Source organism: Panthera tigris, chromosome A2 (assembly GCF_018350195.1).
Source record: "Panthera tigris isolate Pti1 chromosome A2, P.tigris_Pti1_mat1.1, whole genome shotgun sequence".
Lineage (NCBI taxonomy): Eukaryota > Metazoa > Chordata > Mammalia > Carnivora > Felidae > Panthera > Panthera tigris.
In genome coordinates, this window is record NC_056661.1 from 39,890,912 (window position 1) to 39,909,670 (window position 18,759).

General features: G+C 43.3%; 1 protein-coding gene across 1 annotated transcript in view; it reads left to right on the top strand.

The window, feature by feature from the left end:
* The first annotated feature begins 2,425 nt into the window (after positions 1-2,425).
* The window catches only part of GXYLT2 (glucoside xylosyltransferase 2), a 93,632-nt gene continuing 77,298 nt past the window's right edge, over positions 2,426-18,759 (top strand). Inside the window, exon 1 of the mRNA XM_042977159.1 lies at positions 2,426-2,700. Within this exon, the coding sequence (XP_042833093.1) occupies positions 2,426-2,700 (275 nt within the window). The remainder of the gene's footprint in view (positions 2,701-18,759) is intronic.

Sequence of the window (18,759 nt, forward strand, 5' to 3'; positions counted from 1 at the left end):
GATATGGAGTCTGGAACCCCTTTTTCATGTCAGAAGTTGTACTTCTCCGCCAATCAGAGCAGTGAAATCCAAAAGTTGAGTATGGATTTAGAAGAAGGAGGTAAGTCAGTAGAGTTTAAGAAAATTAAGTCCTCTGTTTGGTCAAGCATAATTATCCCAAGTTCCATTTTGGTGTTTGAGGCTAAAACCCCAGGTGCTACTTCATTGTCCCTATGCCTAATTTTATCCTTGTTGTATGTGTCCTCCTTGAGGAAGAAGAGAGGCGGTAAGACAGAGTATGGGAGTTTTTGCTTCACTGGGCCACATAGCAACATGACGGTGGCCATTTCTAAATCTGAAAGGCCTATACACCAAGCTTTAGCATAGCTCAGCATTTCTCTGCAAGGCGTCCATGTCGGCACTTGGCCCAGGACAATTCTTGTTGTGCTATTGTGTCCTGAGCATTGTAAGAGGGTTAGCATATGACAGTAGAACCAGCCAATCATTGTGACAACCCAAAACATCCTTTTCACATTTCCAGATGCCTCCTATTGGAATGGTACCTCACCCTCATTGAGAACCAATGGTAGCCTATGCTTGACCTTGCACTCTGCCATTTCCGTGGTGCCTGCTTTGAAGAGTTTCCAGGTTAGTAAACCTTCTCATTCCTAAAATTTTAAATACAATGGGATCCCAAATAATTAAAATATAATGTTAATATAAGAATGATTCAGAATATAATTGAATTTAAGAAAAAAAAAATTAATGTTTATTTTTGAGAGAGACAGAGAGTGAGTGGGGGAGGGGCAGAGAGTGAGAAGGAGACACAGAATCTGAAGCAGGCTCCAGGCTCTGAGTTGTCAGCACAGAGTCCGATGCAGGGCTTGAACCCACGAACCGTGAGATCATGACCTGAGCTAAAGTGGGGAGTTAAACTAACTGAGCAACCCAGGCTACCCAGGAATATAATTGACTTTGAAATGATTTATGGGGTGCCTGAGTGGCTCAGTTGGTTGGGCGGCCGACTTCGGCTCGGGTCATGATCTCACAGCTCGTGAGCTCGAGCCCCATATAAGGCTCTGTGCTGACAGTTCGAAGCCTGGATCCTGATTCAGATTCTGTCTCTCCCCCTCTCTGTCCCTCCCCGACTCAGGCTCTGTCTCTGTCTCTCTCTCTCAAAAATAAATAAACGTTAAAATTTTTTTTAAAAAAATTAATGATCTATAAGTCAACATGGAATCTGGTAGAAACTCAGAGACATTGTTATAACTGATCTTCTTTGGCCATGCTGAAAAGAGAGTTAATAGAACATTGGCTGGCAGTTCATAGTGAATAACACTTTGTGTCCTAATGCTTCAGATTTGTGACTGGAGATGCCCTGAAAGAATAGTTTGAAAGTTCTAAAACTTAATCTGGTGACTATAGCTGTGAAGGTCTCACAAGACTCTATTTGTACGTTGGGGGTAAAGTTATTACTCTATCTCAAATCTGTGTCAGAGAGAAAAAATATTTGCATTTACATATTTATGATAAGCTACGTTTTATTGTAGTGATTATCACAGAGCTTTTATTGGGCACCTATTGTGAGCCAGGTACTGTGCTAGTTTCTTTGAATGTGTTTTTAAATTTAATGATAATACTGCCGCTGTGGAGAGCAGTATTATCATTCCCAGTTTGCATGTAAGGACATGAAGGTTCTAATTGTGCCACTTGCTCAGGATCACTAAGCCAGTAGGAGACTGAGTCAGATTTTAAACCCAGACTTTGAAATTTTTTCTATGACTTCTTTAGACTACGTGGACCTGGAGTGATTTGGTCCAACAGATATCCACCAAGTGCCAGGCCCTGCATTGGGCAAACAGAACAGAGATGCCCCTGCCTGAATGGAAGTGTATAAATAGGTGCACGGGTGTGTGGAAAGACGGATAAAAATAAATGATGGGGAGAATGCATACAATAATGAGATGCAACCGGAGGGTAAGTGAGTGAGTGACCGAATGAGGGAGGAAATGGAATGGTTAGGGAGGGAATGAATGGATGGATGGATGGGCGAGTAGATGAAGGATGAATTAAAGAATGAATGAATGAATGAATGAATGAATGAATGAATGAAGAGGTATTGAGGCTGCCCTACCTGAATCCGAAGCGCCAGTCTCCCGGCTGCTGCCGGGTGGGTGGACGGGCGGCTACTCCACACAGTACGGTAGACGCGGGCCGCTCCTCCTCGAGCCCCGCTCGCGCCTCCTCCTTCCCTCCCGCCCCCTCCTCCTCCTCCTCCTCCTTCGTCGCCCGCCCGCCGGCCGGCCGCCCGGACCCCAGTCCCCGGCGGGCGGGCAGAGGAGGCGGCCGCCCCGCTCTACTGCGCTGGCCCCGCCGCAGCCGCCCGGCGCGCAGCGATGCGCAGAGGGGCCGCGCCGCCCGGGGGCCGCCGCCGCCGCGCCGCACCATGAAGCTCCGCAGCAAGGCGGCGGCGCTGCTCCTGCTCGCGCTGGCCGCGCTGCTGCTCGCGCTGCTGTCTCTGCGCGCCAGCCGCGCCGAGCCCCCCGCGCCGCCCGCGCGCCCCGCGTCCGCCCCGCAGCGCCACCCCGCGTCGGCCCCCGCGCGCCTCCCGGGCCCGGGCGCCTTCCCGGGGGCCGGTCCGCGCGCTCGGCGGCGCCGGCCCCCGCGTCCGCGCCCCCGAGCCGGCCGCCGGGGCGCCGCGAGCCTGGAGAAGTTGGCGAGGTGAGTCGTGGCAGCCCCAGAATCCCCTCTGGGACCCGTGTCTCACTCCCTCAGCCGGTGCCAAGTCCAGGGGAGGCTTTGGGCTGGAGGGACGGACTCCCAAGTTCACCCGCGGGCTGCCCACTTCTGTTTCTTGCTCCGCTGGAAAGTAAGAGCCACCTTCGTGGAGTCCTGTTGACAGCCCAGTGCTGTTGATCACGTACATTTTTGAAAGAGAAGTGTCAGGGAGGGTGGCTTATATATTACATTTCTTAACAGTCAGGGCAAGGCGTGTGTTTGCATTCTTGCAAACGTGCGCCCTTTGTTTAATCTTTCAAAAGCCATCACGATGCAAGAATGCTTTATCTAATTCTCATGTTTCACTGGAGGATTTTTTTTTTTATATATATATACCAAAAACTTAGATGTAACTGAGTTGGAAAAGTTAGATGTTTACCAAAGACTAGCTGCCTCTCATTGAACCTTGAATCGCCCTGTGCTTAGAACAGAAGAGGCACTCGACCTAAGTTTATTAAAAAGTTTTCTTCTTGGAAGGAGCGTGGCGTGGCACGGGCAAAATAGAGTGACGGTTTCCCTGTTCCTCGTTGTGTTTCAGACGTAAGTACGGTCCAAGTGTCTTACAAGCAAAACATCTTAACCTTTGACATTATGTTTGATATTCTCTTTCTCTGCGTGGAGTTTAACCCGCCACAGCTTTTCATCGGAGCGTTTTATCTTTGTCCTCAGGGTTGCTGGACCGCCCCCAGGTTAGGGATTTGCGTTCATTTCCTTTGTTGTGGAGAGCTTTTTAACAATCCCCTTGCAGCGAGTCTGTTTCCTCTGCCCTTTGGAAGCTGGTGATGTTTGTAACTGCTGTTGCTGCGTCTGCGTGTGCTGGGCTCCTTAATTACTTGAAATGAGTTGAAGAATTCTTTTTGGCTGTAATGACTAAATCTGTTTTGCCGCTTTTACTGAAGAGAAAAGACACAAAACCTCAAGAAGTAGCTGTGTCAGCTTTTGTTTCTCTTCTGCCTCATAATAAATGTACAGATGGATAGTGACAAGTTTTAGAGGGGGAAAAAACCCCCAATGATCTACAGAGTCGCTTTTAAGCCGTTAGAGCCATTTACGGCATTTTATGAATGTATGCATACTTTAAGGCTATATCTGTTAGGAACTGAGGTTTCTTAGAATGTATTATGTTAAGGTTCAACTGCAAGTTTATTATGATTTGTAGTGGATGGTACAACTTTTACATCAATAATAATTGACAGCATTTAACATAGCTAATAACCTTTTGCCAGGTACAGTGCTCACAGGGGTATGTAAAGATAGTCATTGTTGACATATACCGTGCATATATTAACCATGTCAACTACACGGCAACCCTATGACAGTGGTTCTCAAAGCGCAGTCTGAACCAGCAGCAGCCGTGTCACCTGGAGACTTGTTAGAAATGCAGATTCTCAGGCCCCACCCTAGCCCCATGAAATCAGAACCCCTTGGAATGAGGTCAGTAATCCGTGTTCTAACAAGCCCTCCTATTGTTTCTAACACACACCAGCGTTTGAGAGCCTGCTCTATGAAGTAGGCACTAATATCATCCCCATTTTACAGTTAAGGAAGGTAATGCACACAGTTTAGCCGCCTGTTCAAGGTTCATAGATCACGTGTGATAGATAAGGATGAAGATTCAGGCAGCCTGGGCCCCGTACATTCTTACCTGCTATGCTGATGTCCTATGCTAACTAGTCTTGCCTGTGTTTCGTAAGTTTTTCTGAGATTTTTCTAAAGAAACATCATAGATTTTTATAGCGGTCTCATTCTTCAAGGTATTGGGAACATGGGACAGCATCTTCTTGTCTCTATCTTGAACAAATTGGCTCTGACTAGGAAGAGATCATGAACAGAATCCAGATGGATGTTTTAGGAAAGGACTATTTCCATGAGCAGCAGTAGCTCCTGAAGCCATTTTTCTTTTTGAACATATCTCTTATATCATCATGGAAGTCATGGCCAACACCATAGGAATATAGAACAAAATTTAAAAACTCAGGGCAGAGTGGAAAACAAAAAAGCCACCAGAAGTCTCAAGCTCAAATGCATAAAGATGAAAGTCTAGTGTCCTCTGGAGAAGTTGACATTTTCTGGGACGTAATAACTTTTTTTTTTTTTTTTTTTTTACTACCTGGACAGAAATGGCGACAGAAGATTCTGAGACACTGAGGGAACGAAAGGAAAGATCTCTGCATGGGCTCCTTTATTGCTTTCCTAATCCTGCTTGGGTTAAATTTTTGTGGTTTAGAAGGAATTTCATCTTAGGGAGGGAAAAGAAAGCCTCGTGTTTTTAGAAATTGGGTGCTTTAATCTCGTTATGTGGCTAGAATCCAGAAGAGATGAAGGTTACGTGATCTCATTTCTCGGGCCTGGGGAGTAATGAGAGCAAGCTTGCAGTTGGATGTGATACAGTCCACCACCTGCTGACCATCCGTGGACCCGGCTGCCTTGCCTCCCCCAGGGTACTGTTGGAAGTGAAGTTCTGCCACGTCAGCGCAGGAAACATAGCCCTCTCCTTCCACATCTTGTTTTCATTTCAGAGAAGTTTCCAGGGACTTGCCTAGTTAGCAGACAGACCCTACAATTTTATAACTAGTCATTTGTATGCAATCTGTCCTGCGGTGGCCTCTCCTCTCTATAAATATAAAGCCCGGAGGTAAGGTCTAAGCTTTTAGGTCAGGGGTGGGATCTGAAAATGGATACCACGATCTAAGTAGCAGTTCCAAGCACACAAGTGAAATGAAATCTTCCTTTTGTTTTGGTTTATTCGTGATTTATACCTGGCTGACTTCCATAGAGAATTTGAGGTGACTTTCAGTAAAAAAAAACATATATAATAAGGCCATTGAAATCATCATAAAAAATGAAAAGTCATAAAAAGGAGGAGGAAATAAGCACGGTTTGTCAAAAACTGAGCCACCATTGTTATGAGGATTAAGTATTAAATTTAGCTTTAAGCTTCCTGGCAGCCATGTCAAAAAGAGAATCACGATGGGCTACCTTATTTTCACTGAATGATAAGAGGAAGAGTTGCTCATGAGGGATGATTTGGTTTTCATGGAAATGAATTCCAAAAAGAATTTTACTGGAGAGTAAACTTTAGCCGACTGTCTCTCCAGTTTGCTTCTGAAAACCTCCTCTGTGGGCCTACGTATGCTAAATGCAGTTGAATAGCACTGCTAATCAGTGCAATGTAGAAAAGAATTTGGCATCTCGAGGCCAGAAAATTGGGTTCTAGTCCCCAAGCCATTTCACCTTAATTTCCTCATCTGTGAACTGAGCACATCAATCCAAAAGTTTTCCAAGATCTCTTCCAGCTCTGACATTTGATGATCCCGTGATGAGATCATCCAGTTTAGCTGTGAAATCCCAACAATGGCTATTGCTAGGCCCTGTGTGCCATCTCTTGCAAAATCAGTTTCTCATTTATTGGCTGTAGCCTAGAACCCTTACTGATTACTCAATCTCAACCCTCTCCTGAACTTTATTCTTTTTATTCTTGCACTAGCCTGGATATTGCTGTTTTCTCTCTTAAAATATGGTTTCTACACTACTCTAAACTCTGCAGAGGTCCCCTGCCATTTTATTCTGCATTCAGCAAATGTTTATTGCACGTATATTCTGGACCAGGCACTCATTGTACAGTGGTGAAAGGAGTTGGTGCCCTCCCAGAATTTGGGAGGGATGGGGGCGGGGAGACAATAGAGAAACACGTTACACTTGGCAGCTGCCCCGGCTGCCCCAGTGAGAGGAAGTGTGTTTACTCGCTCGTCAAGAGACACCATTTCCTGCGGTTCCCTTTGGTGTCTGAGATAAGTCTTCTCAGAGGGTTCAAGCCTGAATAAAGGTCTCACTTAAGCAGCATGGTGTTACAGAGAAAAATGCCAACACTGCGGCGATCCTATAATTGTCTGGTAGCCCCACGACACGTTGAAGGTACTGTCTGTGATATCCTGTACTGCTGAGTCTTGATTCTGTTCACATTCATTTTTGTGGATTGGTCCATGATTCCGCCTTGTATGGATCAGCAAGCCATTCTGGTTCAATCTCAAAATATATGCCCCCTCTTGGGGCACCTGGGTGGGCTCAGTCGGTTAAGTGTCCAACTCTTGATTTGGGCTCAGGTCATGATCTCATGATTCGTGAGATGGAACCCCATGTTGGGTTCTGTGCTGAAAGGGCAGAGCCTGCTTGGGATTCTCTCCCCCTCCTCCTCCCCCACTTGTGCACATGCATTCTTTCTCTCAAACTAAATAACCCCCCCCACCCCAAAAAAAAGTAAAAAAAAAAAAAAATACCCCCACTCTCACCTTTTCTACTGCTGCCATGCTTACCACTGGCTTCTAACCACCATCTTTTACACGTGGACCTCCACAGCAGCACAGGATCGGGTTGGCATCCCTCCACTCTAGCACCCTCTACAGTTTGTTTTCTGTACAGCTGCTGGGATAATGTTAAAGATGGCAGACCACATCAGGTCTTTTGCTGGTGAAAGCCCTTCGGTGACAGACTTCTTGTCACTGTGAGAAAATTCAGTTTCTTAGTCTGGCCTTCAAGCCCTTGTCTGATTTCAGCCCCATTTAGGTCTCTGACATCATTTTCTACCACTCTGCTTCAGCTACACTAGCCTTCAGACACCCTCAGCTCATTCCTGCCTCAGCACTTTTTACTTGTTCTCTGTGCTGGAATATTCTTTGCTCACATCCTTGGGTTGCTAGCTCCCTTCTTTCAAACTATGCTTTCGTGTTTTCTTCTCAGACGGGTCTTCCCAGCTGCTCTGGAAAAAAGGACCCTTCCCATCATTCTCCACACCCTTACCCTGGTTCGTGTTGTTGTTGTTTTATAGCATGCGTTTTACATGATCATTCTATTTTATTTGCTCCTTTCCTACAATGTACACTTCATGTCTTATTGATCACTGCACCTTGCCACCTAGAACAGAGTGATCTCCTAGCAGGTACTCAATACATATTTGTCAAATGACCTAATGAATGAATTCAGCACCCACCTTGTGCCAGCACTATGCTAAGATTTTACTTATATGAGTAAATTACATATTTAATAATGTTCAAAATAATCTCATAGTGAAGAACAATGAGAAGCATAGTGAGGATCTTTAATTATAAAGATCTTTAATTATAAAATCCTTAAAAGAGAGGGATTCTTTTTTCTTAAAAAAAATTTTTTTTAAGTTTATTTCTTTTTAATGTTTTTACTTATTTTTGAGACAGAGAGAGACAGAGCATGAGCAGGGGAGGGGCAGAGAGGGAGAGAGAAATCCCAAGCAGGCTCCATGCTGTCAGTGCAGAGCCCTATGCAGGGCTCAAACCCATGAACCCTGAGATCATGACCTGAGCAGAAATCAAGAGTTGGACATTTAACCAACTGAGCCACATGGGCTCTCCAATAGATGTTAATTGTTAGTGCAGTTTGGGATTTTTAGAAAAACTGAGAAAGTAGTACAGGGTTTCCCAATACCCTGCACCCAGTTTCCTCCATCATTAAAACCTTACAGTAGTATATTTGTTATAATTAATGAATTAATAGTATACATTATTACTAGTGTTTCGTTTTTTTTACATTTCCTTAGTTTTTATAGAATGTCCCTTTTCTGTTCCAGGATCCCAGCCAGGATAGCACATGACATGTAGTTGTCATATGTCCTTAGGCTCCTCTTTATTGTGGCAGTTTCTCAGACTTTCCTTGTTTTTGGTGACCTTGAGAGTTTTGACGAGGTCAGATATTTTGTAGGATGCCCCACTATTGGAATGTGTCTAATGCTTTACTCATTATAGTACTAAGTTATGGGTTATTGGGAGGATAGCCGAGAGGTAAAGTACCATTTCCATCACATCATATCAAGTGTATACGCTATCGACATGATTTATGACTGCTATTATCGGCCTTCATCACCTGGGACAGGTGGTGTTTGTTTGTTCAGGTTTTTCTACTGGCAGCTTGCCCTTCCCCCCACTCCCTTTCCATACTGTGAAATTTAGAAGGAAGTTTCTGCACAGCCCACACACCTGAAGAGTGGGAAGTGATGCTCTCTCTCCCTCCTTGAAGGTAGAGTATCTATAGAAATTATTTGAAATTGTCCTGCAGGGGAGATTTGATTCTTCTCCTCCATTTATTAATGTATTTAGTCATTATATCACTATGAGCCTGTGGATATTTATTTTATACTTTGAGTTACAAGCCAGTAGGACTATTTTGTTGCTGGAATTGTTTCTTTATTGGCCATCAGGAGCTCTTACAGTTGGCCTCTGTTCTTCTTTGACATAATCCCATCGGTGTGTTTTTGGTTTTTGTTTTCATTTCTAGTTTTTTGAGCATTTCCTTACTCTCTGGCCCTACAGGATGCCCCAGGCTCGTCTTGTATATTTTTCTGCTTCATTTTTTGAATCAGCCATTTCTTCAAAGGGCCCTGATTCCTTTTATTGGAGCCTGGTATTAGAAACCAAGATCTGGGTATGAGGCATGCTAGTTGCTACTGGGATACCATTTCTTTTAGACCCTCACAGCTGACAGATCAAAACATGTATGTGTTAATACTAGCCAACTTATTTACACATATACATATTTCCATATGTAACCGCCTCTGTGTTAAGCTAAACATTACTACCTGGACCATTATAGCTTCCTTCCCTTACCTGTTGGGGAGAGAGAATTTTTTGGTTCCCCCAGCCCCAGTTTTTTCACATCTCATTGACTTTGATTGGCTTAAATGCCTGTGGTATGGAGAAGGGACTGGAAAGGAGTGGAGGGGTAGGATAGGATTGACTACTTGACTGAAACCGAGCAAAACCCAACACCTGAGTTAGAGATGAGGCCATGACCACCCAAACCACCTGGGGAAGGTGATATGGTAGATCTTATGATTGGCTCCAACCTACATTCCTCCCACCCCTTGCAGTTTGTGGGTGGACCATACATACCTCCAGGAGATGGTCTACGCCAGGCCCCACCACTTTCATGGTATGAACTGCATGTATCTAGGACTGAAACATTCAATAAATTCATTTCTTGGCAATGGTTATTGGTCCACAGGTGTTACCTGACCCAAGTTGACCGAATCGACAGACGTATTTTATATTATTAGATGAAAGACTCCATGTGCTAGATATGGACAAGGAAATGAATAGTCCTAGTTACTACCATAATTCTTGTAGCAGCACCTTTAGGATGAAGCCATCACTGTGAGCAGTAGAATAGAAAGGAGAATATGGATCCTTGAGGACATCGCTGAGTCCAAGAATCAGCGAATCCTGACTCCTGCCCTGTCTTGGGCCCTCTAGTTACATACTTTGGAGTTGAGGTTTCTGGCATTTTTATCCAAAGTCATCTTGCCCAAACCAGATGGTTCTTTAGATCAAAATCTGCTGCTGTTGATGGAGAGAAAGGGGAATGGTTGCACGGAGCACATAGGAAATGAATGTCCACCACACCATAGAGCAACCATTTTGTGCCTTCAACCTTGTCCCAGTTGGCAGGTGATTCAGAGATAGGTTCTTGGGCCAAATTAGACCCTTTCTTAGGGATTTAAAAAATTGGAGCAGAGACAGTATAATGGCAAACTGTTTCTAGTGGCTAAGACTAAGGTATGAAATTCAGGATTGACAGCCATGTTTCTGCCATGTGGAGAAACCTGGTGTGCCCTGAGAGTACATGAACCCGAAGTCAGAAACTACACAGAGCAATGGGGGTGGGGGGCGAGGACTAATGTTGTTCCCAAGGCCAGCTTCTGCCCCTTGCTGGCCATGTTGTTTCATCCCTTTCCTAGAATCCATGAGTTGAGTTTCTGTCACTTACCACCAAGGAGTTCTGACTAATTTCGATATGTAGCTACTGCTTTTAACACCTTCACTAAGTTCAGTAAATAGTAGCTATAGTGACTCTTATCCCCATACACATTCACAGATGAGATTCTTTGGAAGAAAATTTGACAACAGATTTTGTTTTTCCCTTTGGAGATACCTCCCTTCACATTATCTCACTGCAAGAAAATAAAAGAATTATATATGTTATATATTTTACTACCATTTAAAATATTTCTTAGAAAAGAGAAAATAAGAGATTTCTGTTGAAGAGGAAATTCCTTTTGTGTTCCTTTCCAAATCTTCCCCAGCACTTGATTTATTCCAGATCATGAAATTCTAAAAATTGCCCCTGGAAAGAGGAATTTCTTGACTTGATGCCTTTATTGGGACTCCTTGATTTTGTGCCAGCAAAGAGTGACTTTGATATATATGAAGGTGATGTTTTGACATTTGCCCATGCCCCCCCCCCCAACCTCTTTTGGCAACAGACAGACTGAAATGGTCTAGTAGAAATTCATCACGGTACAATTTAGAATCCAAGCTTTACATTAAGTAAGAGACAATGGAGAACACGACCCCTTTTCACGGGGAAGGAAACTGAAGTCCAAAGAGGTAAAATGATAATAATAATGTACATAAAGTACCTAGCACAGGGCTAGCTCATGGTGGCTGCTCAACAAATGACTCATTGTTCCAAGTACTGTTATTGTCCACTGTTGTTTATTAGTCAGGAACTGAATCTTAACTAGACCCAGCTAACTGGCAGTCTAACTTTGAATTATTCCTCCCTGGCAAATCATGGCTTTCTCCTAAGTTCAATGATGAAATGAACTATCACAGGTAGAATGCTGGCACAGTATGTAGCACGCAAGAAACTCTCAGCAAACGGGAGCTGGGGCTCAGATGCAGATTAGGGCAGGCTTTTCTTGGATTATGAATTGAGGAAATCAAGACTCAGCTTTCATATGTGATAAATAATACAGGGGCACCTGGGTGGCTCAATTGGTTAAGCATCTGCCTTCGGCTCAGGTCACGATCTTGTGGTTCGTGAGTTCGAGTCCTGGATCCTCTGTCCCCTTGTCTCTGCCTCTCCTCTGCTCATGTTCATTCTCTCTCTCTCTCTCTCTCTCTCTCTCTCTCTCTCTATCATAAATAAACATTAAAAAAAAATAATACACCAACCCCAGTCTTCTGATCCTCAGTAGAAGCTGAAGGAGTAGATTAGGGAGGATCGTTTTGACTGCCTCTCGGGCAGTTGGACTGTTGATCTGGAGAGTGTCAAGCCTGGAATAGTGGCTCTCTGTAGCTTTGATGTCTCCTCAAGGGCAGGGAGCTATTGTTTGCCAGCTCAGAAAAGTGGAGGGTGAGTGAAGCGTTCACGTTTATGTGCATGGAAATTAGGAGGTTGTTCTCAGGGCACCCAAATGCAGAATTTTGTCCACTGTCGCTGCTATTCAAGGGGCCTGCGTCTCCAGTTGAGCTTGAAAAGGCTCTGCATTTTCCTCCCTCCAGTTTGGTGAGACTCACGAGGACCTCAGCTGTCTGGCTGCCAGCCTTAAAGTAACAAGCTCTGATGTTCGAGTATCAGATTTTACCCCTCAGGGAGAATGGGTTGTTAGGAATTCCTGCCTTATTTTATTTTATTTTATTTTATTTTATTTTATTTTATTTTATTTTATTTTATTTTATTTTATTTTTTCCTTTTTAGAGAGAGAGAGACTCTCAAGCAGGCTCCATGCTTAGCTTGGAGCTTGACACAGGGCTCAATCCCACGACCTTGGGATCATGACCTGAGTGGAAATCAAGAGTCTGACTGAACTACCCACGGGCCCCCAAATTGCTGGCTTAGAAGAAACACAAGAGAAGTTGGAAATACATTGGAAATTGGCATTTTATAAGAAACATTTAGAGTTTAAAAAGTGTACAAAAACTTCAAATTTGATCTGCAGTAAGATAGAGTACTGATACTTGAAGTAATATGCTTTTTACTGCTCTGCCTAGCCTGTTTTTATCATGGATTTGAAATAGAGAAAAATAAAGGCTTCCTATACATTTCAAGTTATTTAATAATAACAATGATGGTAATAACTAATGTTTAATGAAGACTTAAAATATGCCATGCTGCTGTATGAAGCACTTCCACGCATTATTTCATTTCACCTTCCTAAAAGCCTACGAGGTACTGTTACTGGATAGGTCAGAACACTTTCTGTTGCAAGAGTTAGAGTCTCAGCTCATCAGCTTATACCACTTAGTCATAAAAGGGGGTTTACTGGATCAGTGCATGGGCACCTTGGATGGCTCAGTCGCTTGAGCATCTGACTGTTGATTTCTGATCAGGTCATGGTCTTGGGGTCGTGGGTTTGAGCCCCAAGTCAGGCTCTGCACGGAGCTTGGAGCCTGCTTGAGATTCATTCATTCTCTCTCTTTCTCTCTTTCTCTCTCTCTCTCTCTCTCCGCCCCCCCTCCCTCCGGCCAACCCTCCCCCACTCACATTCTTTCTCTCTCTGTCAAAAAAATAAATAAACTCTCTTAAACTTAAAAAAAAAAAAAAACAGCTGTAAAGTGCAAAGTTTACAGGTATATCCCGGATTTCTAGCCATCTTGCCTCTGTCTTCAATCTCTGCTGCCTTCTGTGTGGCCACACCCTCACGTGGGTTTCTCCATTGGAGAATTCCAGCAGGTCTGGGCTTACCTTTTCCTCCTTCAGTCACTGCCAAAGGAAAAACTTCGTCCAACGAGAGTCCCAGAGTTGCCTCTATTGATCTGATATGGATCCCATGCATATCTGATTGTTGATGTCATTGCCTAGGGAGTGGATGAATCAGCCCCTCCAAACCTCATGGACTGAGAGCAGAAAAGGAATGGTTTCCCCAAAAGACAATTAAGGTTCTCTTATCAGAAAGAAACTCTTGGAAATGGATGCTAGTAAGAAACACCAAAACCAGAAGCAGATGTCCACTATAATCAGTATGCCCATTTTACAGATGTGGAAATTGAGGGTTAGAGGTGGTTAAAGCATTTGCCCGAGATGGAGCAGCCAAGAATTTGAAGCCAGGCCCATGTGCTTTTGAAGTCAAACTGCTTATCACCATGCTGTCCTTGGGAACAGATCTTGCAATTTGAACTACTCGATTGCTTTCTAGAATCCCTTTGAAGAAGATCCTTTGATAAAGTCTCTCTTTATTTTCAAAGATTTTTTGTATTTGTAAGGGAAAAATAGGCTATAAGAATTATCCCTTAAAAATGTCTTAATGTATTTACATAGTTATATATACACATTCACATATATTGAATGTAACTCTGGAAGGTTATTCCATTGTATGTTAACAGTGGTTATGGAATTGGAATTATGGTGCCCCCCCCTTTGGCTTGTCTGTATTTAAAATTTTTTCTGTGATGAATGTTTGCATTCCTTTTATAACTTACAAAATAAGTTAAAATATATAAATTATAAAAATTAAAAATCCCTTATTGGCCTGAGGCCTAGGAGGATGAAAATTAAATGGAGAGACCATTTCTCCTCCCGTTAAGTTGGTGTTTCATGTTCTTTTTTCGGAAATGGGCTAGAAGTGTCCGTTTGCAGAATATGTAATCCTCATTCTTTTCCCTCGTATGTCACCAGCCATTTATTTATCTCAAACTAGCACTGCTAGTTCATATTTTACCATCTCAATAACAGCTTAATTTGAAAAGAAGAGGGAGATGGAGAAATAGAATCTCTTGTGTGTCAGAAACAATCATAAGGGGAACAAATGAAATGAGAATTAGTCCAGGCAGTATCACAGATTTAGAGGGAGAGGAATATGTATAAATACGTTTGTGCATGATGTCAGGTAACGGCGGATGCATGGGTTACGAAGGCAGAGTTGGTAAAGGTGTGTGCATTGAGCATCCTGCCCGGGGGGGCTGTGCATGGATGGGGTCTAAAATCCTATCCAAGCTCAGATCACTGAGTGTCGCACCCTGAGTACAGATAAAGGGTTTATTTGCCCGAAGCAGGCTCCTTTTCTAGATCACTGGTGTATAGCTCCAAATAGAGCATAATGATGAAATAATTTTTTGAGAGAATCTCAAAAAAAAAAAAAAAAAAAAAGCTCCAGCTTTTCAAAGTCCAGCTTCCTGAGTCTGAATCCTTGCACTGCCACTTACTCACCATAAAGGAGGTATATGTGTCCAACAGTTTCTAAAAGCAGACACGCACACATATAGACATATAGATAAGATTGACAACTTCAGGCTTTGAACATCTCCTATGTTTTGGACCTAGACTTTGTTTAGGAGCACAGCCATATTTTAGATATTGTGATCCAAACTAAAAATATGCTATTCGTAATCGAGCATACTTATCAAATAATTGTATTATGCACTGCCCCCCCCCCAGCAGTTTTTTGGCACTGTGTACACACTATTCGTATAATAGCATGGCTTCAAGGCAAACGTCAGCTTCTCTGCCTATCGTGGAAGATTAATGATACTTGATTTAACTCCAAACCATGGGTCATTAAAAGTGATTTAACTGTTAGCACGGTCCTCAGCGTCATGTCTGGGTTTCTAAGTGAAGGCTGTACTCACAGCTCCAGCAGGGAAATTTTTTGTCAGGGGACGAACGTGTTCCCAGACCTGTGGTTTGCAGGGAACTTTATTAGTGTCTCTCACTGCCAACATGTAACATGGATATAATTAACCCATTACCAGACTCCTTCCAGGGGCTGAATCGAGGTGTTTTCACTTCTAAACTGCCACTCTGGCCTCATCTGCAGACCTTCTGCAGGTTCCAAATAGCTATGGTTTCATCTGGAAGGATTCCGCTTGGGAGGGAATCTATTCTTCCCCTACATGTGATTTCTTCAAATTCATCTTCTGCCCTTTTCCCCCCCAAAATATTTCTATATTTCCTTCCCTCTTAAAACAAGTTACCAACAGCACGGTTTTAGACTGTATTTAAATTTTTTTTTCTTTCTAATGTTTATTTATTTACTTATTTTTGAGAGACACAGAGAGACAGAATGTCAGTGAGGGAGAGGCAGAGAGAGAGGGAGACACGGAATCCAAAGCAGGCTCCAGGCTCTGAGCTGTCAGCACCAAGCCCGACAAGAGACTCGAACCCACAAACCACGAGATCATGATGTGAGCAGAAGTTGGATGCCCAATCGATGAGGCACCCCTGTGCCCCAGACTGTGTTTTGAAGAACTGGGATTTTCTGCGAAGCTTCCACTGCTTGTCTGTATCACAGCATCAGGTTTATCTGAGTTAATTTAGCTTGTCAGTTCAGGAGAAGCCCTGGTAAGAGAGGTAGCAAGAGACAGCAGGAAAGAGGGTCTGAGTGCAACCAATTACTTGCTTTAATAATTCAGTGTGTTTTGCAGTAATAGGCTACAAAGTAAATAGTGCTACACATAAGTGCCGTATTTCATTATTTATACACTCCAGAAATTGAAGTTTAATTAAGTCACACTCCTGAGACTTTTAACGATTAAGGAGACGCCTCGTGTCGGACAGTGTGGGGCTGGTGAGGCAGCTCTCCCTCTGAGCCTTCTCTGAATATCATTTTTCGTTTGTACAGGGAGGGGTTGAGCCAGGACAGTTGAGGCAGTGTTTTCCAAACTGCAGGCAATCCCGCATCAGAGCCATCATTCTTATAATATGGCTCTACTACCATTGCTAACCTGAAACATTAAAAAAAAAAAAAATTGTCATTAAACATCAGTGATTTATTTACTTAATTAATAGCTTGATAGCGATACAATCCAAATACCCTTTTGAGGTGTACAAGACAGTGGTTTTTTAGTTTTTTTGCAGAGTCGTGCAACCATGACCACATCTAATTTCAGAATATGTTCTTCACCCAAAGAAGAAACCCTGCACCCAGTAAGCAATCAGTCCACATTTGCCTCTTCCCCTAGTCCCTGGTAACCACTAATCTGCTTTATGTCTGTATGGATTTTCCTCTCGTGGACTTTTCCTGTGTATGGAATCATCAATATGCGGTCTGCTGTATTTCCGCAAGGTTCACACTTGTTTAAGGTTCATCCATGCTATAGTTACGTCACCACTTCATTCCTTTAATTGGCAAATCGTTTTCCATTTTATGGATATGCCACCTTCTGTTTGTCCATTCATCAGTTGGTGGACTTTTGGGTTAGACTCTTTGGCTATTATGAATAATGCTGCTGTGAACCCTTGTATACAAGTTTGCGTGTGGATGTATGTTCTCATTTCTCTAGGGTAGATAACGTAGGACTGGAATTGTCAGGTCACATGGTGGCTCTGCGTATAGCCTTCTGCAGCACTGGGGAACTGTTTTCCAAAGTGGCTGCACCGTTTTACAGCCCCACTAGCAGTGCGTGAGGGTTCTAATTTCTGCACATTCTAAGTTTATTCATTTATTTTTGACAGAGAGGTGGGGGAGGGGCAGAGAGAGAATCTTAAGCAGGCCCCGCCCTCAGGGCAGAAGCCAGTGTGAGGCTCACCATCGGTGAGATCATGACCTGAGCCAAAATCAAGAGTTGAGCGCTTAACTGACTGAACCGCCCAGGCACCCTCTTAGTGTATTTATTTTAGGGGAAACTTTTCTATCGCGGCCATGGATTGTTGGCAGTAATGTAAATAAGAAATAATCATCAAAGGAGACACTGAGAAGATGAAACAACGTTGCGCATTTCTAACTTGGCCGTTGAAGGTTCTGTATCTGAGTTCTGCTGTCTTTTTAGTTGAAAGGGAGGATTAGGCAACATTAGAAAGCTGTTCAAGACATGTTAGCACCAAGTTGAGACTCTCTCATTGACATTGTTGAAAAAGAGCCGGAAGTGGAATAGCTTTCTCACTCAGAGACTCAGAGTGATTTGATGCGGTGTCTTAATGATAATTGTAACTGACGCATCACCCTCTAGAACATGCGGAATTTGGAGGCACAGATGCCGTATGCAAACCCATCTCATCGTGTTTCCACAGTCGGCTCCATGATTATGTCATACAAATACTCAGAGGTGTAGGGAATCGTGTTTGTTACATTTGGGGAGGGGCTGTTTTTTTCTCATGGTATGGTGTTTTCTAATAACTCCTGGGTAAATTTGAGAAACTGTCAAGGTTACTACATTCTTGATAGGATGATGACCCACTAATGTCATTTCTGGGAATGTGGTCAAAGGACATAATGAAAAGAAGAAAACAGTCTGTTGGCACACACATGTTTAGTGTCAGACTTTTTTTTTTTTTTTAATGTTTATTTATTTTTGAGACAGAGAGAGACAGAGCATGAATGGGGGAGGGTCAGAGAGAGAGGGAGACACAGAATCTGAAACAGACTCCAGGCTCTGAGCTGTCAGCACAGAGCCCGACGCGGGGCTCGAACTCACAGACCGCGAGATCATGACCTGAGCTGAAGTCGGCCGCTTAACCGACTGAGCCACCCAGGCGCCCCCAGACTTTTTTTTTTTTTTTAATTTTTTTTTTTTTAACGTTTATTTATTTTTGAGACAGAGAGAGACAGAGCATGAACGGGGGAGGGTCAGAGAGAGGGAGACACAGAATCTGAAACAGGCTCCAGGCTCTGAGCTGTCAGCACAGAGCCCGACGCAGGGCTCGAACTCACGGACCGCGAGATCATGACCTGAGCTGAAGTCAGCCGCTTAACTGACTGAGCCACCCAGGCGCCCCCAGACTTTTTTTTTTAAATACGACAGAACAGTTGGAAACACCCAACAAAAGGGAAATGCTGATAAGCTATGGTGTTTTAGTTGGAGGGAATAGTAGAGAGGCAGTGAAAATGATGGTTCTGAAGACTTAGAAAGTGACAAGAAGAATAAAAATCAGAAGAGAAACATAGAATATAAAATTGAAAACAAAAAAAAATTGAATGCATACTATTAATATAGCTGTGAAAATATGTATTCAGTGGAATAAAGACCAGGATATAACATGTAAAAAGTAGTCATATAGGGCAAGATCCTTTTTCATTTACCAACTTTCATATTTCAACACATCTGTTTTATATTTTTTAGTTGGAAGTGTACATTGTGTATTTTTTCTGATCTTTTTTATTTTTTTATTATCAGTTTTTTTTGTAATGTTTATTTATTTTTGAGACAGAGAGAGAGCATGAACGGGGGAGGGGCAGAGAGAGAGGGAGACACAGAATCGGAAGCAGGCTCCAGGCTCTGAGCCATCAGCCCAGAGCCCGACGCGGGGCTCAAACTCACG